This window comes from Chanos chanos, chromosome 10 (assembly GCF_902362185.1).
Source record: "Chanos chanos chromosome 10, fChaCha1.1, whole genome shotgun sequence".
Lineage (NCBI taxonomy): Eukaryota > Metazoa > Chordata > Actinopteri > Gonorynchiformes > Chanidae > Chanos > Chanos chanos.
The window spans coordinates 762,501-788,307 of record NC_044504.1 but is presented as its reverse complement, the minus strand read 5'-3'; the positions used below and the strand labels follow the sequence as shown (position 1 = coordinate 788,307).

Here is a 25,807-nt window from a genome sequence, read left to right as displayed (position 1 = left end):
CTATCTGACTGTATTACTGACAGACTGACTGCATTACTGACAGACTGACTGTATTACTGACTGACAGACTCATTGTATTACAGACTGACTGACCGACTGTATTACAGACTGACTGTATTACTGAATGACTGACTGTATTACAGGCTGACTGACTGACCGTATTACAGACTGATTAACTGACTGCATTACTGACTGACTGATTGTATTACGGCTATCTGACTGTATTACGGACAGACTGACTAACTGTATTACAGACAGACTGACTGTATTACTGACTGACTGACTGTATTACAGGCTGTCTGAGTGACTGACTGTATTACAGACTGACTGTATTACTGAATGACCGATTGTATTACAGGCTATCTGACTGTATTACAGACAGACTGACTGTATTACTGACTGACAGACTGTATTACAGGCTGTCTGAGTGACTGACTGTATTACAGACTGACACCAGGACATGTTCCTCCTCCTGTTACTCTTACACCACAACACTCTCCTCCCCCTGTAGGAGTCAGACGTCTGTGTGGCAGTGTGGCTGATGACAGGGGAGTGGGTGATGGAGAGCTGACTGGCGTGGTTGAGAATGGTCTTTTGAGCTCAAGCGCAGTCAGACTCACCAGTCTAAACAGAGCTTTTCATTGCAAACACATCACAAAGACACAAAAACACACAAGGCAGAAAGGTTTGTCTACACTGTATTTTATTGAAGTAAATGATCAGTGTTTAAGGTTAAGGGCATGGAAGAGACAGTCTATTTTGGCATAAGGTTTAACAGTGTGTTGGAAGCACTCTTTGCTATTCATAGGAAATACAAAACAAAGCAGTCCAGTATCGAAAACAGAAACAAGACTTTCATCTCTTTTCCCTAAAACCGTCCTTCTGGCACATCAGACATCAGATCAGCAGTGAACTGCACTAGTTTAAACGTTTACTTACTGTAAAGGCTGGTTTCTCTAACGGCTTCCAACCATTTGGTTTAGAAAGAAAGGAATTTATTGTGATGTACAGAAACATTCAAAGAGGCTCAAGAAAACATATTGCTTTTCTTTTCCTTCAGCTTACAAAGAAAAGTGCTTTCCTAGGCAAAACGGTCATTTTTTCAAATCAGTGGTGTAGAAAAGCCTAAGTGTGTGACTCTGTCTGACTGGGAGATGAAAGATTGTTCTGAACAGGAGGTGAGAGTATTCAGTGGGGACTGTGAGTGAAGGTGCAGAGAGCAGCACGTCAGAGCCCATCCTGTGTCTCCGTCAAAACCATTCAGCTGAGATTTAAGACCTTTGGTTTTTCAATTGAAAATCAAAAAAAGGCTAATGGTTCTTCTCGCAGCATTGATTGTTTCTCTCTGTCTGAAGTGACTAACCCACTGTTCTGCTTGGTCTATCCAAAAAGGCTGTAACCCAACTCCAGTCTGCCTATGAAAACACCACTACTTAGTTTTCCAGAAAAAAAATACGTCGACATAATTAGCACTGCCTCCACCCTGTGTTTTTATCTGACCAACAGCAGGGGACTGAGGGGCCTGGTCCCTGGGATGGTGTTTCCATGGCGATCAGGCTGACAGGCGTTGTGCAGCCAGCTCCTCCGCGTCGTCACGGTTTTCGTTGATCTCTGCCAGTGTGCGGACAAAGCGAGACCACTCATCGTTGCGAGGGACAGCGATTTGCTGTGGAGAGTAACAGGGAGGACACGGGTGGTGAGGTTAAAGCATGTCGTTAAGGCTTTTTTTCTCTTGCTCAGCGTTTAAGGCAAAAAAAAAAAAAACCAAACCCTGTTGCAGTGAGGGGGTCAGGAGGGCGTTAGCAATTTGGAGACGGTCACAGAGACTTGACCCTCTGCGGAGATGACCAGGGGGTGCAGTCATCCTCCATCTCTGTCCTCTAAACTGTCAACAGCATGAGTGACACAGGCACTCCATGAACCCCCCCCCCCCCCCCCCCCCCCCCCCACGGGCTCTCTCTGACAAGAGGGTTAATTGTCGGACATGCATTAGCTTTAGAATCCCAAACACAGGGTTTCACATCCGCATATCTCAAAAGCACCAGACACTCTCCACTACATATGGACTCTACCTGCCGACAGCCAATGGGAAGAGGGGAAGGCATTAATGTATCAATGACTGTTCTGTAGATAAGCACCGGTGTTTTTTACTCACAGGAGCATAAGACCTGACATGCCAACCACTTTTCTAAACCAGCTCACAGGCCAGAGGGTTTCTCACAGGCCAGAGGGTTTCTCACAGGCCAGAGGGTTTCTCACAGGCCAGAGGGTTTCTCACAGGCCAGAGCGTTTCTCACAGGCCAGAGGGTTTCTCACAGGCCAGAGGGTTTCTCACAGGCCAGAGCGTTTCTCACAGGCCAGAGCGTTTCTCACAGGCCAGAGGGTTTCTCACAGGCCAGAGGGTTTCTCACAGGCCAGAGCGTTTCTCACAGACAACACTACACATCACAATAATGGCACATATTTTAAAACATATTCATTTCCCAGAGACAAACACTTGTCTTTATTAACAGGCACAGGATGAACGCGATGTCCCTCCGGTCTGTTTTCCCAGCCGTCTTACCTCTCCCACCTCGTACACCAGGATTCCACCGTCAGAGTCTCCGACCGCGATCTCCCTGCCGGACGACGACCATCTGACGCGGTTCAGCGCCGGGCACCCATCAACCACCACGCTGGCCGTGGGCACCTGCACACAAACCCCGCCCCCACGCTCCAGTCAGTCAGACCGCATCGGCATGGAGGAAGACTACTGCTCCCTCATCCTCACTCTCTCTCATTCAGCTCTCTTGTGTGACACTCACAGGACAAATACGTCAACAAAAACGTCATCCTCTGATCCAGCAATGTTAGAGCTGTGTTCCCCATCTAGTGTTCTCTCAGAGAGTCTGCGGGGTCTGGTCCAAAAAAACTGCCTTCTAAGTGTGTGTGTGTGTGTGTGTGTGTGTGATTGAGAGACAGATGTACCTCAGTGTCACTGTTGAGGTTCCACAGGTCTAAATGTCCAACTCCGTCCACACAGGCAAAGAGAGCGGGGTGTGTGGGAGACCACATAACATCATACACATAGTCAGAGTTATCCTCAAAGGAATACAGGGGTTTATTGTTCTATAAGAGGGGAGAGACAAAGAGAGAGAGAGACACAGACAAAGACAGAGAGATACACGTTTAGATGTATAAATCTGCATTTTATGGATCCAGAGCTGCTGAGCAGTAAAAGAAGATGTTGGTTGTGTAAGAACAGCCAGAGTCTAAACCAATAAACTGACTTTTTAGACTGACAGCGCTTTTTAAAGTGCCCCAAACACAGAGTCTCAATGTTGGCGGTCAGCCTTTCTCCCATCAGCAGTAAGTCTGCATCTGTCACATTGTGTGTATGTGTGTGTGTGTGTGTGTACGTGCATGCGGGCGGGCACGCGCGCGCTTGTGTGTGTGTGTGTGTGTACGTGCATGGTGCGTGCGTGTGTGTATGTGTGCGTGTGTGTGTACGTGCATGGTGCGTGTGTACGCGTGTGCGTGCGTGCGTGTGTGTGTATGTGCATGGTGCATGTGTACGCGTGTGCGTGCGTGCGTATGTGTACGTGCATGGTGCGTGTGTATGTGTGTGTATGCATGCATGGTGTGTGTGTGTGTGTGTGTGTGTGTGTGCGTGCATGGTGCGTGTGTGTGTGTACGTGCATGGTGCGTGTGTATGCGTGTGCGTGCGTGCGTGTGTGTGTGTGTACGTGCATGGTGCGTGTGTATGTGTGTGTGTGTGTGTGTGTACGTGCATGGTGCATGGTGTGTGTGTGTGTGTGTGCGTGTGTGTACGTGCATGGTGCGTGTGTATGCATGTGCGTGCGTGTGTGTGTATGTGTGTGTCTGTGTGTGTCTGTGTGTGTGCGTGTGTGTATATGTGTGTACGTGCATGGTGCGCGCGGGTGTGTGTATAGGCTCACTTTGGTGCTCCAGAGTTTGACAGTCCAGTCAAAAGAGGCACTGAGGAACAGGTGAGAGAAGTCAACGGGCCCTGCGGCAGTGTGACAGTGGATGCCTGTGATTGGTCCGTGGTGTCCCTCAAACATCTCACTGATTCCCGCTTTACTGCTCACACACACACACACGCACACACACACACACGCACGCACGCACGCACACACACACGCACGCACGCACGTACGCGCACACACACACACCACATGAAAATTGAGAGAAAATTTGGATGCATTTGCAGAATTACGAAAATGATTCACATGAAAGAGGCAAAGGTTAAAACATTACAGATGGACGTGCAGTTTTTATGAATGAACGTGTCTTGAACCACTCCCAACATAATGCACTGTGTCTGTTGTAATAAAGAGAAAGAGAAGACAGCTTCTGTCTTGATGCTTTGACTTACATGACCTGCTCTGTTACATACTCGTCAGATGTCTGTCAAACAATATCTGTGTTACAACGTAAATGCAAAACACAACACTCCTGCTCTGGAACAAGCACAGAGCGTGTGTGTGTGTGTGTGTGTGTAGGTATGTGTGTGTGTGTGTGTGCGTGTGTGTGTACGTGTGCGCGTGCGTATGTGTGTGCGAGTGCGAGTGCGTGTGTGTATGTATGTGCGTGTGTATGTGTGTGTGTATGTGTGCATGTGTGTGTGTGCATGCGTGCGTGCGTGCGTGTGTGCATGCGTGCGTGCGTGCGTGCGTGTGTGTGAGTGTGAGTGTGCGTGCACGTGTGGCCTGTCTCTACAACACCAATAAATCAGCTCAACACTCACGCACACAACCAGTCAAAACACCACAGTCACACACAACCAGTCAAAACACCACAGTCACACACACCCAGTCAAAACACCAGTCACACACACCCAGTCAAAACACCACAGTCACACACACCCAGTCAAAACACCAGTCACACACAACCAGTCAAAACACCAGTCACACACAACCAGTCAAAACACCACCGTCACATAACCAGACAAAACACCACAGTCACACACACCCAGTCAAAACACCAGTCACACACAACCAGTCAAAACACCACCGTCACATAACCAGACAAAACACCACAGTCACACACAACCAGTCAAAACACCACTCACACACAACCAGTCAAAACACCACTCACACACAACCAGTCAAAGTACTAGTCACACACAAACAGTCGAAACACCACTACTTTTGGGTGACAGTTTTACCTTCCGTGGCGACAGGCCGTGTAAACAGAGCCGTCTTCACTGCCCACTACAAAGTTATTGACGTCTCCTAACGGGAAAGACATGGAGGTGACGGCCACGGGCTTGGACTGCTTAAACACAAGCTCCAGACTGTCCTGTAGAACAAAGACAACACAACACTCACATTTCTGCCTCTGCGTGCCGTGAGTGGAGTGGGAGAGTGGGGAGAGTGGGTGGAGTGGGTGGAGTGGGTGGAGTGGGTAGAGTGGGTGGAGTGAGTGGAGTGAGTGGAGTGGGAGAGTGGGCGGAGTGAGTGGAGTGGGGAGAGTGGGTAGAGTGGGAGGAGTGAGTGGAGTGGGGGGAATGGGTGGAGTGGGGAGAGTGGGTAGAGTGGGTGGAGTGGGGAGAGTGGGTAGAGTGGACGGAGTGAGTGGAGTGGGAGAGTGAGACAGTGGGTGGAGTGGGGAGAGTGAGAGAGTGGGTGGGGTGGGTAGAGTGGGGAGAGTGGGTGGAGTGAGGAGAGTGGAAGGAGTGGGGAGAGTGGGTGGAGTGGGTGGGGTGGGTAGAGTGGGGAGAGTGGGTAGAGTGGGTGGAGTGGGTGGGGTGGGTAGAGTGGGAAGAGTGGGTAGAGTGGGTGGAGTGGGTGGGGTGGGTAGAGTGGGGAGAGTGGGTGGAGTGGGAGAGTGGGTGAAGTGAGCGGAGTGGGAGAGTGGGTGGGGTGGGTGGAGTGGGGAGAGCGGGGAGAGTGGGTGGGGTGGGTAGAGTGGAAGGAGTGGGGAGAGTGGGTGGAGTGGGAGAGTGGGTGGGGTGGGTAGAGTGGAAGGAGTGGGGAGAGTGGGAGAGTGGGTGGAGTGGGGAGAGTGGGTGGAGTGGGGAGAGTGGGTGGAGTGGGAGAGTGGGGAGAGTGGGTGGAGTGGGGAGAGTGGGTGGAGTGGGTGGGATGGGTAGAGTGGGGAGAGTGGGTGGAGTGAGGAGAGTGGAAGGAGTGGGGAGAGTGGGTGGAGTGGGGAGAGTGGAAGGAGTGGGGAGAGTGGGTGGAGTGGGGAGAGTGGGTGGAGTGGGTGGGGTGGGTAGAGTGGGGAGAGTGGGTGGAGTGAGGAGAGTGGAAGGAGTGGGGAGAGTGGGTGGAGTGGGGAGAATGGGTGGAGTGGGGAGAGTGGAAGGAGTGGGGAGAGTGGAAGGAGTGGGGAGAGTGGGTGGAGTGGGGAGAGTGGAAGGAGTGGGGAGAGTGGGTGGAGTGGGGAGAGTGGGTGGAGTGAGGAGAGTGGGTGGAGTGGGTGGGGTGGGTAGAGTGGGGAGAGTGGGTGGAGTGAGGAGAGTGGGTGGAGTGGGGAGAATGGGTGGAGTGGGGAGAGTGGAAGGAGTGGGGAGAGTGGGTGGAGTGGGTGGGGTGGGTAGAGTGGGGAGAGTGGGTGGAGTGAGGAGAGTGGAAGGAGTGGGGAGAGTGGGTGGAGTGGGGAGAATGGGTGGAGTGGGGAGAGTGGAAGGAGTGGGGAGAGTGGAAGGAGTGGGGAGAGTGGGGAGAGTGGAAGGAGTGGGGAGAGTGGGTGGAGTGGGGAGAGTGGGTGGAGTGGGTGGGGTGGGTAGAGTGGGGAGAGTGGGTGGAGTGGGGAGAGTGGAAGGAGTGGGGAGAGTGGAAGGAGTGGGGAGAGTGGGTGGAGTGGGGAGAATGGGTGGAGTGGGGAGAGTGGAAGGAGTGGGGAGAGTGGAAGGAGTGGGGAGAGTGGGTGGAGTGGGGAGAGTGGAAGGAGTGGGGAGAGTGGAAGGAGTGGGGAGAGTGGGTGGAGTGGGTGGGGTGGGTAGAGTGGGGAGAGTGGGTGGAGTGGGGAGAGTGGGTGGAGTGGGTGGGGTGGGTAGAGTGGGGAGAGTGGGTGGAGTGAGGAGAGTGGGGAGAGTGGGTGGAGTGGGGAGAATGGGTGGAGTGGGGAGAGTGGAAGGAGTGGGGAGAGTGGGTGGAGTGGGTGGGGTGGGTAGAGTGGGGAGAGTGGGTGGAGTGAGGAGAGTGGGGAGAGTGGGTGGAGTGGGGAGAATGGGTGGAGTGGGGAGAGTGGGTAAAGCATCATTAAAGGGCAAGGATGTCAGCCCAGCGCTGCATAGCCTGTTAGTGAGATTCACTCTCATTAGAGCCGATACAGCTCACATCGAGCAGAGGCAGAGCAGATTCCCAGACCTGCGGCTGAGACAGGATGTCCAGACTCCAGGAGCACATCTTCCCATCTGTAGAAATACTGATGAGGTTGTGGGCGTTCTGTGTCCCCACCACATTTACACAGTACACTGGGTGCTGGAGAGGAAAAATAAAACAAAACAGACGTCAGACACCATAGCTTGATAGAAACTAATATACTGCGCATTCTGAAGTGTACACGGTCTGATTTGCCTCTGTGTGACTGCGTGTGACTGTGAGAGTGTTAACACAAGGGGCCACAGGGCGGGGCCTACCGTGTGAGAGTGTTAATGAAAGGGGCCACAGGGCGGGGCCTACCGTGTGAGAGTGTTAATAATGGGGCCACAGGGCGGGGCCTACCGTGTGAGAGTGTTAATGAAAGGGGCCACAGGGCGGGGCCTACCGTGTGAGAGTGTTAATAATGGGGCCACAGGGCGGGGCCTACCGTGTGAGAGTGTTAATGCGAGGGGCCACAGGGCGGGGCCTACCGTGTGAGAGTGTTGATGAAAGGGGCCACAGGGCGGGGCCTACCGTGTGAGAGTGTTAATGCGAGGGGCCACAGGGCGGGGCCTACCGTGTGAGAGTGTTAATAATGGGGCCACAGGGCGGGGCCTACCGTGTGAGAGTGTTAATGCGAGGGGCCACAGGGCGGGGCCTACCGTGTGAGAGTGTTAATAATGGGGCCACAGGGCGGGGCCTACCGTGTGAGAGTGTTAATGCGAGGGGCCACAGGGCGGGGCCTACCGTGTGAGAGTGTTGATGAAAGGGGCCACAGGGCGGGGCCTACCATGTGAGAGTGTTAATGCGAGGGGCCACAGGGCGGGGCCTACCGTGTGAGAGTGTTAATAATGGGGCCACAGGGCGGGGCCTACCGTGTGAGAGTGTTAATGAAAGGGGCCACAGGGCGGGGCCTACCGTGTGAGAGTGTTAATGAAAGGGGCCACAGGGCGGGGCCTACCGTGTGAGAGTGTTAATGAAAGGGGCCACAGGGCGGGGCCTATCGTGTGAGAGTGTTAATGAAAGGGGCCACGGGCGGGGCCTACCGTGTGAGAGTGTTAATGAAAGGGGCCACAGGGCGGGGCCTATCGTGTGAGAGTGTTAATGAAAGGGGCCACAGGGCGGGGCCTACCGTGTGAGAGTGTTAATGAAAGGGGCCACGGGCGGGGCCTACCGTGTGAGAGTGTTAATGAAAGGGGCCACAGGGCTGGGACCTACCGTGTGAGAGTGTTAATGAAAGGGGCCACAGGGCGGGGCCTACCGTGTGAGAGTGTTAATGAAAGGGACCACAGGGCGGGGCCTACCGTGTGAGAGTGTTAATGAAAGGGGCCACAGGGCGGGGCCTACCGTGTGAGAGTGTTAATGAAAGGGGCCACAGGGCGGGGCCTACCGTGTGAGAGTGTTAATGAAAGGGGCCACAGGGCGGGGCCTACCGTGTGAGCTGCTGCTGACAGGGGAGTCCTCTGGACGGGGGTCCTCTTATTGCTACGGTTATCCCACAGGACGATCTGCCCTGAGTACGTACCCCCCACCACCAGGTTAGGGTGGAACTTGGCAAACGCTGCTGACATCACTGCAGACTAAGAGACCGAGAGAGAGAGAAACAGAAAGACAGAGAGAGATATAGTCACACAGATGGACATAGATGGGGAGACAGACAGACAAAATTTTGATGTTGGTGGCTGGTGTGTGGCTGCGTCCCACATATCTGAACAGCACTGTGTGTGAATGGGAACAGGTCTGAGTGTCACTGTGTGTGAATGGGAACAGGTCTGAGTGTCACTGTGTGTGAATGGGAACAGGTCTGAGTGTCACTGTGTGTGAATGGGAACAGGTCTGAGTGTCACTGTGTGTGAATGGGAACAGGTTTGAGTGTCACTGTGTGTGAATGGGAACAGGTCTGAGTGTCACTGTGTGTGAATATGAACAGGTCTGACTGTCACTGTGTGTGAATGGGAACAGGTCTGAGTGTCACTGTGTGTGAATGGGAACAGGTCTGAGTGTCACTGTGTGTGAATGGGAACAGGTCTGAGTGTCACTGTGTGTGAATGGGAACAGGTTTGAGTGTCACTGTGTGTGAATGGGAACAGGTCTGAGTGTCACTGTGTGTGAATGGGAACAGGTCTGAGTGTCACTGTGTGTGAATGGGAACAGGTCTGAGTGTCACTGTGTGTGAATGGGAACAGGTTTGAGTGTCACTGTGTGTGAATGGGAACAGGTCTGAGTGTCACTGTGTGTGAATGGGAACAGGTCTGAGTGTCACTGTGTGTGAATGGGAACAGGTCTGAGTGTCACTGTGTGTGAATGGGAACAGGTCTGACTGTCACTGTGTGTGAATATGAACAGGTCTGAGTGTCACTGTGTGTGAATGGGAACAGGTCTGAGTGTCACTGTGTGTGAATGGGAACAGGTCTGAGTGTCACTGTGTGTGAATGGGAACAGGTCTGAGTGTCACTGTGTGTGAATGGGAACAGGTCTGAGTGTCACTGTGTGTGAATGGGAACAGGTCTGAGTGTCACTGTGTGTGAATGGGAACAGGTCTGAGTGTCACTGTGTGTGAATGGGAACAGGTTTGAGTGTCACTGTGTGTGAATATGAACAGGTCTGAGTGTCACTGTGTGTGACTATGAACAGGTTTGAGTGTCACTGTGTGTGAATGGGAACAGGTCTGAGTGTCACTGTGTGTGAATATGAACAGGTCTGACTGTCACTGTGTGTGAATGGGAACAGGTTTGAGTGTCACTGTGTGTGAATGGGAACAGGTCTGAGTGTCACTGTGTGTGAATGGGAACAGGTCTGAGTGTCACTGTGTGTGAATGGGAACAGGTCTGAGTGTCACTGTGTGTGAATGGGAACGGGTTTGAGTGTCACTGTGTGTGAATGGGAACAGGTCTGAGTGTCACTGTGTGTGAATGGGAACAGGTCTGAGTGTCACTGTGTGTGAATGGGAACAGGTCTGAGTGTCACTGTGTGTGAATGGGAACAGGTCTGAGTGTCACTGTGTGTGAATGGGAACAGGTCTGAGTGTCACTGTGTGTGAATGGGAACAGGTCTGACTGTCACTGTGTGTGAATATGAACAGGTCTGAGTGTCACTGTGTGTGAATGGGAACAGGTCTGAGTGTCACTGTGTGTGAATGGGAACAGGTCTGAGTGTCACTGTGTGTGAATGGGAACAGGTCTGAGTGTCACTGTGTGTGAATGGGAACAGGTCTGAGTGTCACTGTGTGTGAATGGGAACAGGTCTGAGTGTCACTGTGTGTGAATGGGAACAGGTCTGAGTGTCACTGTGTGTGAATGGGAACAGGTTTGAGTGTCACTGTGTGTGAATATGAACAGGTCTGAGTGTCACTGTGTGTGACTATGAACAGGTTTGAGTGTCACTGTGTGTGAATGGGAACAGGTCTGAGTGTCACTGTGTGTGAATATGAACAGGTCTGAGTGTCACTGTGTGTGAATGGGAACAGGTTTGAGTGTCACTGTGTGTGAATGGGAACAGGTCTGAGTGTCACTGTGTGTGAATGGGAACAGGTCTGAGTGTCACTGTGTGTGAATGGGAACAGGTCTGAGTGTCACTGTGTGTGAATGGGAACGGGTTTGAGTGTCACTGTGTGTGAATGGGAACAGGTTTGAGTGTCACTGTGTGTGAATGGGAACAGGTCTGAGTGTCACTGTGTGTGAATATGAACAGGTTTGACTGTCACTGTGTGTGAATGGGAACAGGTCTGAGTGTCATTGTGTGTGAATATGAACAGGTTTGAGTGTCACTGTGTGTGAATGGGAACAAGTCTCTGATAATGGATACTTTTCTCAAATCCAATCTGAAGCCACTGCCAACAGCTCTGTTTCTAACCTGCTAAGAATAATACACAATGCTCTCCAGTGACAGTAACACACCATTATTCCTGCACAGGCTGGGGCATGTTGCTTATTTTTATTTGGGCCTTAACAATTCTCTGTTTTCCATGACTCATTCTGGACCAATTACGCCTCAGTCTGATCTCGCTAACAGCTCCAGCACAAGATGTGTTAAACACGAATCTGTTCCAATTATTCATGCTAACGTCCAACATGTTTCACCCCCACCCCCCTTCGCTCTCTGCCGCCCAGTTTCTGCCTCTCACAGCAATCCTTCACCATCTAAATCACACACTGAACTTCATTCAGCTGTGTGATTTTTCCACACTCTGACACTCAGAGGAAAGAAAATCTCATTTCCCTCTGTCTGAGTTTGAAAGCAGGGAGAAAAATGACTTTGTGTGTGTGTGTGTGTATGTGAGTGTCGGTGTGTGGGTGTGTGTGCATAGTGTGTATGCATACCTGTGTGTGTATGCATGTGGTGTATATATGTGTGTGTGTGTGTGTGTGTGTGTGTGTGTGTGTGTGTGTGTGTGTGTATGCGTGTGAGTGTGTGTCTTCTCTAGAGGGAGGACATGTGGTTTTACTCAGCCCATCCAGAGAAGGCCACCCCTGGGCAGGCTGAGTGTTAACTCATGCAGAGAGGAAGTGACTCCATAATGCTTCCTCACTGAGACAAAGGGACCATCACACACACACAGACTGCACCATCCACAGCCGTTTTCATCACACACACACAGACTGCACCATCCACAGCCGTTTTCATCACACACACACAGACTGCACCATCCGCAGCCGTTTTCATCACACACACACAGACTGCACCATCCGCAGCCGTTTTCATCACACACACAGACTGCACCATCCACAGCCGTTTTCATCACACACACACAGACTGCACCATCCGCAGCCGTTTTCATCACACACACACAGACTGCACCATCCGCAGCCGTTTTCATCACACACACAGACTGCACCATCCACAGCCGTTTTCATCACACACACACAGACTGCACCATCCACAGCCGTTTTCATCACACACACACAGACTGCACCATCCGCAGCCGTTTTCATCACACACACACAGACTGCACCATCCGCAGCCGTTTTCATCACACACACAGACTGCACCATCCGCAGCCGTTTTCATCACACACACACAGACTGCACCATCCACAGCCGTTTTCATCACACACACAGACTGCACCATCCGCAGCCGTTTTCATCACACACACAGACTGCACCATCCGCAGCCGTTTTCATCACACACACACAGACTGCACCATCCGCAGCCGTTTTCATCACACACACAGACTGCACCATCCGCAGCCGTTTTCATCACACACACACAGACTGCACCATCCGCAGCCGTTTTCATCACACACACACAGACTGCACCATCCGCAGCCGTTTTCATCACACACACACAGACTGCACCATCCGCAGCCGTTTTCATCACACACACACAGACTGCATGTCAACGTTTGGGAATTCCGTGAGTGTGTGTGTGAGTGTGTATGTGACAGAGAGTGAACGAGCGTAGGTGAGGTGAATGGTGATTGAAATCACAGTGTGTGTATGTGTGAGCATGTGCGTGAGTGAGTGTGTGTGTGTGTGAGTGTGTGTGTGACAGAGAGTGAACGAGTGTAGGTGAGGTGAATGAGTGATGACTGAAATCACAGTGGGAAGAGGGGTTCACTGAGGTAAGAGAGGACAAAGAGAGACAGCTTGGATTACTGTAGGGAGAGGACACATAGGGACAATACTAGGAGAATAATGAGACATACCTGGAGCCGGGTCTGTGCGCGTGCGTGTGTCCTACCTGACAGTGAAAGACGTACTCCGGCGTGGTCTTCTTATATTTCATGTTCCAGACCAGGGCCACGCCGTCAGGCTCGTGGGGGGCATGCTCGTTGTTGTTGTAAGAGGCCACCAGCAGCTCAGGGTACTGTTGACAGACACATGAGCCTAAACGTACAGTCAAAGGAAACAGACACGGCCCCGGGCCCCGGGACCCAGCCCTCCCTCTGCCCAATGCCAGGCACCCTGTGTCAGCAGCTCATGTCCCACAAGATTTAGAACAGGGCAGGTTTTCCCAGCAGCAGTGCCAGCAGGCCCAGACAGCCAGAGAGCTGTGTTTAAACCGACCATCAGATGTTAAATCTCAAACGTGATGTCATCACTGTGTCTTAGGGGGACTGTGGATACACAGGGAGATGTGACAGGGCAGGGAAAACTTCCCCTCAAACGTTCACCACTTATAAACACCCCATTAACCTCTGCTGCTCCCTCTTCTAATGCCAAGTCTGAACTTTACCATGAGCAAACACAGTTTAGCGCTGGGAGACAGGCCACATCCTGGGCCAGCTGTGCCGTGAACAGTCATGAGGTGCCCAGCCAGTGCCAAAAGCCATTACAGTGATATAAAGGAAGCAGTGAGGGTGGATTTCACCTGGGTGACACACACAGTAACATGTGATTGACATGCTGAGGGAAGCCAAAGCTTCAGACTCTATGAATTAGATTAAGTGTTTGCATATGTGCTAAGTTAGTGTATATGATGTAGCCAGAGTCTGACTGGACTTGGTGCTCTAGTCAGACCTCCACACGGATGAGCGATGAGAATTTTAGAATGACTGAGAACTGAATAAACTTTAACCATCTGAATACCACTGAATAAACTGAATAAGCTTTATATTTTATGACAGCTGTCACACATCACAGACTGACACTGAATTCAGCGTGTGAATCACACCTCCAGTGTCCTCTCTGCACTGCCTGATCCTGTCTTGTGCGGTTCTACGGCCAGTTGAAAAATGTTTAAAGCCAGTACATTTTTTCATTCAAGTCATTGGCAGATTTATATATATGTATATTTATATATATATTTATACATATACACACCCACACACATACAAAGGTAACACAGGAAAGGATTAGACTTACTCTAGTCTCAAAGTCATAGGCTACTTTAGACTGGTAGACACCCTGACCTATTTATGCTCTGATTAGTTAATGCTCGTGACTGGAAACAGCCAGTTATGTACACGAACGTGTGTGTGTATGCGTGTGTCTGTGCTCACTCTCAGGGCTAAAACCAGAGCAACACTCAGCCCGTTCACGTAACTTCTCTTTACAGGTTTATGAAATACTTTATGAGAATGAAAGCTAGGCATCAAATCAGTGATGGATCTTCTATAGTGCTCTTAAGGGACAGACTGACAGAGAGCCTCACTGTCATCTGAGCTGTCAAATAAAGCAAAAAATGTTTTTTCCCTTCAGAGAGAGAGAGAGAGAGATGAGAGGACAGTGAACAGAAATGGGTAGAAAGACAGACAGATAGACAGACAGACAGATTCCTTTGATGTTCCCTTAAATGAACAACGGCACAATGCCCTGCGACAGGTACTAATGTCAGTCTTCAGTCTCTGGGAGTTGCCCTGTCCAACAGAGTGTGAAATGTTTTAAATTTTGTTATAAAGCTCTAAATTATTTACAGTTCAGCAGATCCTTAAATGTGCTGTTTAGTACTGAAGTTACACCAGTTCAGTTTACACTGTGTGGAATCTAGAGCAGTATGGATGTAAGAAACTCTGTGTGGAATCTAGAGCAGTATGGATATAAGAAACTCTGTGAGGAATCTAGACCAGTATGGATATAAGAAACTCTGTGAGGAATCTAGACCAGTATGGATATAAGAAACTCTGTGTGGAATCTAGAGCAGTATGGATATAAGAAACTCTGTGTGGAATCTAGAGCAGTATGGATATAAAAAACTTTGAAGTTGGAAAGTGTCTGGACTTTGCCTCAGGTCCTCATCCACATTTATCACATATCTGACGTGCACTGAAATATTACGCCAGATATTCTGTTAGATAAACTTAGGTGTTACCTCAATATTTTATTGACACTAGATATTTTGTAAGATAATATTTTTTCTGTACACTTGCTGTGAAGTTCATGGCCAGAGAGGACTTCAGTGTTGAAATAAAAAAGTTTTTTTTTTTTTACTGACATTATTCAGCTGCATAATATTGGACAGTGGGTTCTGTGGTTTGTGACAGTGAACTAGAGGTCCAATGATATCACACACACTGAACCAGTCACTCAAAAATAAAACCCCTTCTCCAAACACTTAGCAAAAGCCTAACAAGAATTTTCAATCATTTGAAGGTAGACCTGAGAAAACTTGCAAAAACTGAGGGCAATGTCTATGAGAAGGGCAGTTATTGTTTAGCGTCAGGGGGAGCAGAGAGAGCATGTGTAACGGTTGTCTTGGGTCAGGGGGAGCAGAGAGAGCATGTGTAACGGTTTGTCTTGGGAGGTGGCAGCTGGGTGGGCTCACGTACCTGTGGAGACCAGTCCAGACAGGTAACCACACGGTGCTTTGACCAGCGCTCGTCAGTAAACTGCCTGTTCAGAGACAGCTTGGCCCCAGCCTGGACCTCCCTGTTAAATTGTAAAACCAGAGAACACAAACACTCTGTCACAATTCAAAAATCACTCCTGGTCTATCCACGTCTGCAGGCAGGACTCCACTCATAACCATATTTCCTATAACAGCATAACTCTGTCCTTTAAATTCTATTATATGGCTTTCTCCACTAGTGTGTTAATGTATATGTGTGAGTGTGTTAGTGTGTGTGTGTGTGTGTATGTGTGTGTGAGAGACTGTGTGTGTGTGTGTGTGTGTGTGTGTGTGTGTGTGTTCGTGTGCGTGTATGTGTGTGCGCGTATGTGTGTGTATGTGTGTGTGCGTATGTGTGTGTTCGTGTGTGTGTGTGTGTTTATGTGTATGTGTGTGTGTTTATGTGTGTGTGTGTGAGTGTGTATGTGTGTGTGTGTGTTTATGTGTATGTGTGTGTTTATGTGTGTGTGTATGTGTGTGTGTGCGTGTGTGTGTGTGTGTCTGTGTGTGTGTGCGCGTGTGCGTGATCGTGTGCGTGTGTGTGTGTATGTGTGTGCGTGTGTGTATATGTGTGTTTATGTGTGTGTGTGTACGCGCGTGTGTGTGTACGCGCGTGTGTGTGTACGCGCGTGTGTGTGTACGCGCGTGTGTGTGTGCGTGTGCATGTGCGTGTGGGTGTGCGTGTGTATGTGTGTGTGTGTGTGCGCGTATGTGTGTGTGCGTGTGTGTGTGAGTGTGTATGTGTGTGTGTGTGTGTGTTTATGTGTATGTGTGTGTGTGTGTGTGTGTGTGTGCGCGCGCGTGTGTGTGTGTGTGTGTGTGCGTGTGTGTGTGTATGTGTGTGTGTTTATGTGTGTGTGTGTGTGTGTGTGTGTGTGTGTGTGTGTGCGTGCGTGTGTGTGTGTGTATGTGCGTGTTTATGTGTATGTGTGTGTGTGTGTGTGTGCGTGTGTGCGTGTGTATGTGTGTGTGTGTGTTTATGTGTATGTGTGTGTGTTTATGTGTGTGTGTGTGTGTGTGTGTGTGTGTGTGTGTGTATGTATGTTTATGTGTGTGTGTGTGTGTGAAGAGTGCTCTGTACCCCTCCTTCTCCTCCAGATCCCGGCCGCTGTAGTCGAAGAAGACGTCCACGTGCTCAGACAGAGCACGCTCCATGATGCGAGTGCTGTGGTCAAAGAAATCCATAAACTCCTCAGAGTGAAGAATCTGGAGCTTCTCCTCCTCTGTCAGCTCATGGGGCGGAGCTGCTGAAACAAGGGCGCGCGCACACACACACACACACACACGCACACACACACGCACACACACACATACACATAAACACACACACACACGCACACACACACACACGCACACGCACACGCACACGCACACACGCACACACGCACACACACGTACACGCGCGCAGTAAAGAGAGCGATCACGTTACCAATGAGATCTGATGACGAACATGAAGTCTTTATGAGTAAAACCAGACCATGGCCAGCATTCGGCTATATGGGCACCAGTGGCATGCCAGGCTGTGTGTCAGAGAGGCTTAATGCCAACCTTTTGTCTGTGAGACGCCAGTGAAAACCCACCTTCCTCTTGCTCCTCCTGGACTGGTTTTTCTCTCTCCACCTCCACCACAGGCTGTGCTGGAACGACCTCCTCCTCTTCTTCATCCTCTGTAACAGACCACTTACCGGTCAAAACTACACCTCACAACGCTCACAAGTTTCATCACGAAGAAAGATTTTCAGGGAAAAAGAAAAATGCATTACATGTAAAACCTCTCACACACACACACACACACACAAAAACACCAGAGAACGGAGTAAAACTGAGTAATACTGGAGATTAAAGGTGCCCATTTATAAAGTCTCTTACAGAAAGACATCACGGCCAGACGCTCACAGTTCCTGAGAATGACGATTCACTCACTAAATAAAAGTCATGAACATTCCCACATTTTAAAAACACTTCCAACTCTACTGAACTTGAGGAGTAATTCCTTAGGAGGGGGAATATGAGTGGTGAGAAGGTGAAGTGTGGAGGCTGTTGTGCAGGTCTAGATTAGACAGAGAGAGTAGAGCGGGAATGACAGACGGAGAGAGAACAGGTGGTCAGTTCTACAGGACCATGTCCAGAGCTTTAAGTATACATCAGGATAAAGCTCTAAAAGACAGGAAAAAGAGAATAACCTGAAAATAAAGGATTTTAAATCGCAAATTCTTCACTATGATGTTGCAGTACAACACATCAACACCAACAGTCGTTTCACGCCCTCAGACATGATGAATGGACAAACCTGACTCCTCTCGTACAGTCTGTGGCTATGGACAAACCTGACTCATCTGGTGCAGTCTGTGGCTATGGACAAACCTGAGTCATCTGGTACAGTCTGTGGCTATGGACAAACCTGACTCAGTCCACGGTTTGCTCTTCAGTATGACCAACAGGTTACCTCCCAACATTCTTACACACTTTTGTCTGACTTAACTGTTAACTTCAACACTAACACCTGAGAGGAAATGAAGGTTAAATTTAAGTCCTAAGTACAATTCATTGACCCATCGCAGAAGTGTGTGCGATCACATGGCACTGGCTACGTGGTGTCCGCTTTGACCCCTCTCTGTGCATTCACACAGACAGAGCAGTACCAGGCCTGTGGGAACAGAGTGTCTCTGTGTTTCTCTGTGCATTCACACAGACAGAGCAGTACCAAGCCTGTGGGAACAGAGTGTCTCTGTGTTTCTCTGTGCATTCACACGGACAGAGCAGTACCAAGCCTGTGGGATCAGAGTGTCTCTGTGTTTCTCTGTGCATTCACACAGACAGAGCAGTACCAAGCCTGTGGGATCAGAGTGTCTCTGTGTTTCTCTGTGCATTCACACAGACAGAGCAGAACCAAGCCTGTGGGAACAGAGTGTCTCTGTGTTTCTCTGTGCATTCACACGGACAGAGCAGTACCAGGCCTGTGGGAACAGAGTGTCTCTGTGTTTCTCTGTGCATTCACACAGATAGAGCAGTACCAGGCCTGTGGGAACAGAGTGTCTCTGTGTTTCTCTGTGCATTCACACAGATAGAGCAGTACCAGGCCTGTGGGAACAGAGTGTCTCTGTGTTTCTCTGTGCATTCACACAGACAGAGCAGTACCAGGCCTGTGGGAACAGAGTGTCTCTGTGTTTCTCTGTGCATTCACACGGACAGAGCAGTACCAAGCCTGTGGGAACAGAGTGTCTCTGTGTTTCTCTGTGCATTCACACGGACAGAGCAGTACCAAGCCTGTGGGAACAGAGTGTCTCTGTGTTTCTCTGTGCATTCACACAGACAGAGCAGTACCAAGCCTGTGGGATCAGAGTGTCTCTGTGTTTCTCTGTGCATTCACACAGACAGAGCAGAACCAAGCCTGTGGGAACAGAGTGTCTCTGTGTTTCTCTGTGCATTCACACGGACAGAGCAGTACCAGGCCTGTGGGAACAGAGTGTCTCTGTGTTTCTCTGTGCATTCACACAGATAGAGCAGTACCAGGCCTGTGGGAACAGAGTGTCTCTGTGTTTCTCTGTGCATTCACACAGATAGAGCAGTACCAGGCCTGTGGGAACAGAGTGTCTCTGTGTTTCTCTGTGCATTCACACAGACAGAGCAGTACCAGGCCTGTGGGAACAGAGTGTCTCTGTGTTTCTCTGTGCATTCACACAGACAGAGCAGTACCAGGCCTGTGGGAACAGAGTGTCTCTGTGTTTCTCTGTGCATTCACACAGACAGAGCAGTACCAGGCCTGTGGGAACGTGTCTCTGTGTTTCTCTGTGCATTCACACAGACAGAGCAGTACCAGGCCTGTGGGAACAGAGTGTCTCTGTGTTTCTCTGTGCATTCTCACAGACAGAGCAGTACCAGGCCTGTGGGAACGTGTCTCTGTGTTTCTCTGTGCATTCACACAGACAGAGCAGTACCAAGCCTGTGGGAACAGAGTGTCTCTGTGTTTCTCTGTGCATTCACACAGACAGAGCAGTACCAGGCCTGTGGGAACAGAGTGTCTCTGTGTTTCTCTGTGCATTCACACAGACAGAGCAGTACCAGGCCTGGGGGAACAGAGTGTCTCTGTGTTTCTCTGTGCATTCTCACAGACAGAGCAGTACCAGGCCTGTGGGAACGTGTCTCTGTGTTTCTCTGTGCATTCACACAGACAGAGCAGTACCAGGCCTGTGGGAACGTGTCTCTGTGTTTCTCTGTGCATTCTCACAGACAGAGCAGTACCAGGCCTGTGGGAACGTGTCTCTGTGTTTCTCTGTGCATTCACACAGACAGAGCAGTACCAAGCCTGTGGGAACAGAGTGTCTCTGTGTTTCTCTGTGCATTCACACAGACAGAGCAGTACCAGGCCTGTGGGAACAGAGTGTCTCTGTGTTTCTCTGTGCATTCACACAGACAGAGCAGTACCAGGCCTGTGGGAACAGAGTGTCTCTGTGTTTCTCTGTGCATTCTCACAGACAGAGCAGTACCAGGCCTGTGGGAACAGAGTGTCTCTGTGTTTCTCTGTGCATTCACACAGACAGAGCAGTACCAGGCCTGTGGGAACGTGTCTCTGTGTTTCTCTGTGCATTCACACAGACAGAGCAGTACCAGGCCTGTGGGAACGTGTCTCTGTGTTTCTCTGTGCATTCACACAGACAGAGCAGTACCAGGCCTGTGGGAACAGAGTGTCTCTGTGTTTCTCTGTGCATTCACACAGACAGAGCAGTACCAGGCCTGTGGGAACGTGTCTCTGTGCCTCCTGGCCGTTTGGATTGTCTGCACAATGTCAGCTGTGTGAAAGGCCCTGGGTAAAGGTTGTCATTTGTGCAGGGGGGGGTGGGGGCACCGCAGGAGTCTGCCCCCCTCCCCCACACACTGCCTTAATGAGACTCCAGCTATTCAACAGGGAAAGCACTTGTTAGGGCACCCATCTCTCCACCAGCCTCTCTCCCTCCACCAGGCTCTCTCCCTCCACCTCTACCTCTCTTGCTTTTATTTTCTCTCTCTCTCCCAGGTGGGGGGGGGCAGGGGGCGGAGAGCAGCTGCCCCGCTCCTCTCTCATTGGCCCGGCCAGCTGACCGGCGGGTGACTAGCAGATGGTGTTGTTTGGATTGTCTTGTCCTGTTCAAGGTGGCATGAAGATGGCACTGATGTTTTCTGCCTCACTACACCCAGTCAAGTCCTCCATAGCGGCAGCGAGCCTGTGCAATTACCCAGCCGGCAGGGGGGCGTCCCCAGCCGCTCACCGCGTGAGGATACACAACAGAATCCAGCTCCTGCCTCCCAGCAGCTGGCCCATACTCACGCTGTCTCACACTAAAGCATGTGCTTTTCAAACCAGCCCTCCTGCCACGCCACCAATCAGCGTCCTCCTTTTGATGTGTGAGCGAATAGACTCTCCCATATTTCTATTTCTATGGGTGCGAGGAGAGGAGAGTGTGTACGAATGCCCAAAAGGCTAAATGAGAATACACACAAGTATCAATGTCTGGCTTGCAAATTAGTAACTTTAAAAAAAAAAAAAATTCAACTATTTATTTATTCATTTTCATGTACATATGATATTATGCCAATCCTCTTAACAGATATGGGGTCTGGCGTCCTGTCCAGCTCTGTACCAAAGAGGTACTGTACAGGTGTAACATCCAACAGGATTTCCAAAACCTCGGCAGTCAGGTCGTGCACTGCTCTCCACAAGAGTTTTCATTTTTTACATGTCAAAAAACACGGATAAATGACCATGTACATATTTTACAACGATGACATCTAGAAGATGAATTAGACTACATCTTACTTAAATGGACCGGGGTGAGGTACATCCTGTGCACAAATCTGTAATTCTGTTCAGTTATTTTATCACAGGACTATGAATTAAAGAACTTTCTGACACACAGTGTCTCACTGGTCATCACTAACATCACTGGTCATCACTAACATCACTGGTCATCACTAATATCACTAACATCAGTAATATCACTAACATCACTAAATCACTGGTCATCACTAACACATCACTAACATCACTGGTCATCACTAACATCACTGGTCATCACTAACACATCACTAACATCACTGGTCATCACTAACACCACTGGTCATCACTAACACATCACTGGTCATCACTGGTCATCACTGGTCATCACTAACATCACAAACATCACAAACATCACTAACATAACGTCTCAGATCTTGCTGCCACACATTCTTACATGGGGTCATGGAAGAACTGTGATGGTCTGACAGAGCACTATAAATCAAAGAGTTTTTCCCTTCCAATGACGTGGAGCTTTCCAGAATCTCCTCTACGCTTGACCACCCCGGATATAGTTGTCCTGAGTGTAATTAAAAATTTTTTTTAACGGTCAGTCACTTTGTAACATAAATTCCCCCATTCTGCAGAGATAATCAGAGTGATAAAGTCCTGTGACACCCCCTCTGAGAGACTGGTATTCCTCTGTGACACCCCCTCTGAGAGACTGGTATTCCTCTGTGACACCCCCTCTGAGAGACTGGTATTCCTCTGTGACACCCCCTCTGAGAGACTGGTATTCCTCTGTGACACCCCCTCTGAGACACTGGTATTTCTCTGTGACACCCCCTCTGAGAGACTGGTATTCCTCTGTGACACCCCCTTTGAGAGACTGGTATTCCTCTGTGACACCCCCTCTGAGATACTGGTATTCCTCTGTGACACCCCCTCTGAGAGACTGGTATTCCTCTGTGACACCCCCTCTGAGAGACTGGTATTTCTCTGCGTGGCGCTCTGATGAGTTTACAGAAGCCCAGTCTGATGACATAAGCCATTTCAATACACAGCCGCTCTCAGGGAGCAAAGGAAGAAGGTTAAAATCTTTCCTTTCAAGGGTCTCAATCAGGCTAAAAGGAAAACAGTAATCACTGTCTTTCAGAGGAGCCTGCACAAGCTCGTCAGGACCTCTCCCCGTGGCAATCAGCCCGCCAGGCGTCACCACGCCACAGACAATCGGAAAATAAACGGTATAATGCACCTGTCAACCCAAATGGCCATTTGGAAAAAAGCTAGTGATCCCCGCGACCCCCGCTGAGGTCGTCCAGCACGCCGCGCCAGGGAAAGAAACGTTTAACACGATTCATCCCCATCGCTGATCTGTCCACAGACAACTCGCCTCCGAGCAGGCCCAATTACGCCTTTTGGATTGCTTAAGAAAGCTTTTTGGGAATAAGGGCGAGAGGGAGGCAGAGAGAGAGGATGGGGGGGGGGGGGGGGGGGGGGGGGGTAATCGCTGGGTCTTTGTCAGAGGACAATCTATTAATGCAAAGCCTACATGGGTTTGGGGCTGCAGTGCCTCCCCTCTGCAGGTGCATTTGTTTAGGCCAAAAGAGCACAAGTGGACGTGAAAAGACCGACTTCCGCTGGCCCATTTACACAGAGCACAAAACAAACCTCCAGGCCCCGCACGCCCCGCACACCCCACACACTTCCCCCTACGCCAGCACCGGCCTCAGGGAGCAGAGCACACATGTCTGGGTATCTAACAACTCTTACAGGGATAAAGACACATGCACCGTATCCACCAACGCACCACTTTACTAAAACAGAAAGGAGACTTCTTCACACAAACACATGAGTGGAGATCTCCTCTGTCTAAACAAATACAGCATCAGGGAACTGTAAGGCGTGTCCTGCCGTACTGTAGCAAACTGTGTCCTATAACGCTAGAATTACCCGATTTACTCAAAATACATTTTTAATGTAATCAGAATGATTAGTGTTATCCTCCTGCAGTGTTCCACTTCCCGTCAGCCTGATTCAGTACGGAGAGATACATCACACTCCACAGCTACTGCCTAAAGCACTCTGTGCAGTTTTTAATCTCCATTAAGCAGTAAAGAGCAAAATGAGATAAGATGCTATAATAACAATATGAGTGTGTGTGTGTGTGTGTGTGTGTGCGTGCGTGCGTGTGTGTGTGAGACTTTGTGTGTGTGTGTATGTGTGTGTGAGACTGTGTCTGTGTGTATATGTGCATGGGGGTGTGTGTGTGAGAGACTGTGTGTGTGAGTGTATGTGTGTGTGTGTGTGTGTGTGTGTGTGTGTGTGTGTGTGTATGTGTATGTGTGTGTGAGAGACTGTGTATGTGTGTGTGTGTGTGTGTGTGAGAGAGAGAGAGAGACTGTGTGTGTGTGTGTGTGTGTGTGTGTATGTGTGTGTGTGTGTGTGTGTGTGTGAGAGACTGTGTGTGTGTGAGAGACTGTGTGTGTGTGAGTGTGCGTGCGCGTGTGTGTGAGTGTATGTGTGTGTGTGTGTATGTGTGTGTGTGAGAGAGACTGTGTGTGTGTGTGTGTGTGTGTGTGTGAGAACTTAATGAGTGGAGAGGCTCACAGTTCAGTTGTCTCACAGCTACACTCCTAAAGACTTAATAAGAGCCAGCTCATCTGTAAAACCCCAGGTCAGCACCCAGACTCCTCACACACTCTCAAACACTCTCTCACACACACACACACACAGACACTCACACACACACAGAGAGAGAGCAGTGGTGCAGTGCACATTATGGTGTCACAGAGCAGGGGAACGTACACATTGCGTTGAGTGAGGACCCAGTCAGAGACATGACAGGAGTTTGTTCTGTGTGACCCATTAGCTGTGGGCTCATCCTCCACATTCAGATCCCTCACAGCTCTCAGCTCAAGACTCGGACTTAGAAAACTTAGGTCTCTTGAGCCTGAGAAGGTATTCAGGCTGCGGCTGAATGTGTGAGGACAAAAGCGTTCATTTGTAAAAGCCTGCAGTTCGTCAGCCGTCGGCTGTGAAGAGCGGGCTTGCTAAAGGGCCTGGCTTAGCTTTGAGAGCTCCACTCCAAACGAGAGGCCATCGACCTGCTCCAGTGATTAGAAAAAGTAATATCCTTTCCCCTGAATGGAAAGTGATTAAAACAATCAACTTCAATTAAATTCTGAATTGAGAGAAAAATGTTTTACAATCTCCTGAGTGTCAAGTATTCTCACAGTGCTGTAGACAGTGCTGTAATCTATTCACCGTCACTACTGTCATTCAGTCTACAGTGTGTCCCTCTGTCTGTGTCAGATCTCAAACCGCCTGATAACAGCAGCGCACCCAGGACTCCACCACCTACTCTCCCGCTCTCTGTGGCCTGCATACTTTACAACCTGAACAATACGACCGCCCCAACGCCACTTTACAATGACCTTCACTTCACAGTCAAATCAAAGATCTCTTTGGTTTGCCTTTGACTCTGCTCTGTTGCTTTCTCTCACACTCTCTCGAAATGAGCTGAACAAAACTGCAGAGGGAGGCATCAAACTCGCACGCGCGCTCTCTCTCTCTCTCTCTCTCTCTCTCTCTCTCCATCTCTCTCCCTGGGCATTTTGACAGTGGGTACATTAAACAGCACTGGGCAGTGCTGATGGAATGCAGAGATGGGCACTGGAGTTCCGCCCACCGTGCCAATTAGGGCTGATAATCCACCCCTGTCTGTAATCCTGGGGTAGGCAACACTGCCCGCCCACCACGTGGCACCGTGGCCGTGCCGCCGCCCGCTGACCTTCAGCACGGCAGAGCCTCTTCTTCCTCTGACAACATGATGAATCGCTCAATCAGACGGCCAGTCAAACACACCCTCCCAAACAAATATGCGCAGAGAGGCGCTGTGTGTGAGGGAGGAAAAGCTTTCTAATGCCAGCAAATGGTTGGGGGGGGGGGGGGTGGGTGGAAACAGCGAAGCCCCAGAGTTGATGAAATGATTATATAATGTCAGAAGAGAGAGACAGGACTGGTGTTGAGCAGTTCTGCAGAAACCACTCTTGTTTAACACACATTTACAATAACCTAGAGAGAATCCATACACTGAAATCAGACAGACCAAGCCAGGCCTGGCGTTAGTCCTATTCAGGGGAATGTGTTCAACTGGACACCAGTACTGTTTCCTACATTTCCATCCACTGATCAAACCATTTTTAAAAGTCACACTCCCTCATCACAGTCTGAAAAGATCAGCAAAAAAGGGTTATGCTTGTCACAGTCAGGCTTTGTTGACTTGCTTAAACAGATGATAAAAAAACACATTCAAATAACCACAAACACGCTGACTCCGCATTCACACACTGACTCCTCATTCACACCGTGACTCCTCATTCACACCGTGACTCCTCATTCACACGCTGACTCCTCATTCACACGCTGACTCCTCATTCACACGCTGACTCCTCATTTTATATATAAAACACAA

At 49.9% G+C, this 25,807-nt stretch overlaps 1 protein-coding gene across 2 annotated transcripts in view; it reads right to left on the bottom strand.

The window, feature by feature from the left end:
• Window positions 1-697: 697 nt before the first annotated feature.
• Window positions 698-25,807, bottom strand: part of dync1i2a (dynein, cytoplasmic 1, intermediate chain 2a) — a 36,680-nt gene continuing 11,570 nt past the window's right edge. For both annotated transcript variants that reach the window (XM_030785885.1, XM_030785884.1), the window contains 11 exons: window positions 17,159-17,245; window positions 16,660-16,825; window positions 15,520-15,619; window positions 12,993-13,118; window positions 8,747-8,893; window positions 7,320-7,433; window positions 5,171-5,304; window positions 3,939-4,083; window positions 2,968-3,108; window positions 2,564-2,689; window positions 698-1,666 (listed from right to left, as the gene is read on the bottom strand). In XM_030785885.1, coding sequence (XP_030641745.1) covers window positions 1,553-1,666; window positions 2,564-2,689; window positions 2,968-3,108; window positions 3,939-4,083; window positions 5,171-5,304; window positions 7,320-7,433; window positions 8,747-8,893; window positions 12,993-13,118; window positions 15,520-15,619; window positions 16,660-16,825; window positions 17,159-17,245 — 1,400 coding nt within the window. In that variant the 3' untranslated portion in view covers window positions 698-1,552. The remainder of the gene's footprint in view (window positions 1,667-2,563; window positions 2,690-2,967; window positions 3,109-3,938; window positions 4,084-5,170; window positions 5,305-7,319; window positions 7,434-8,746; window positions 8,894-12,992; window positions 13,119-15,519; window positions 15,620-16,659; window positions 16,826-17,158; window positions 17,246-25,807) is intronic.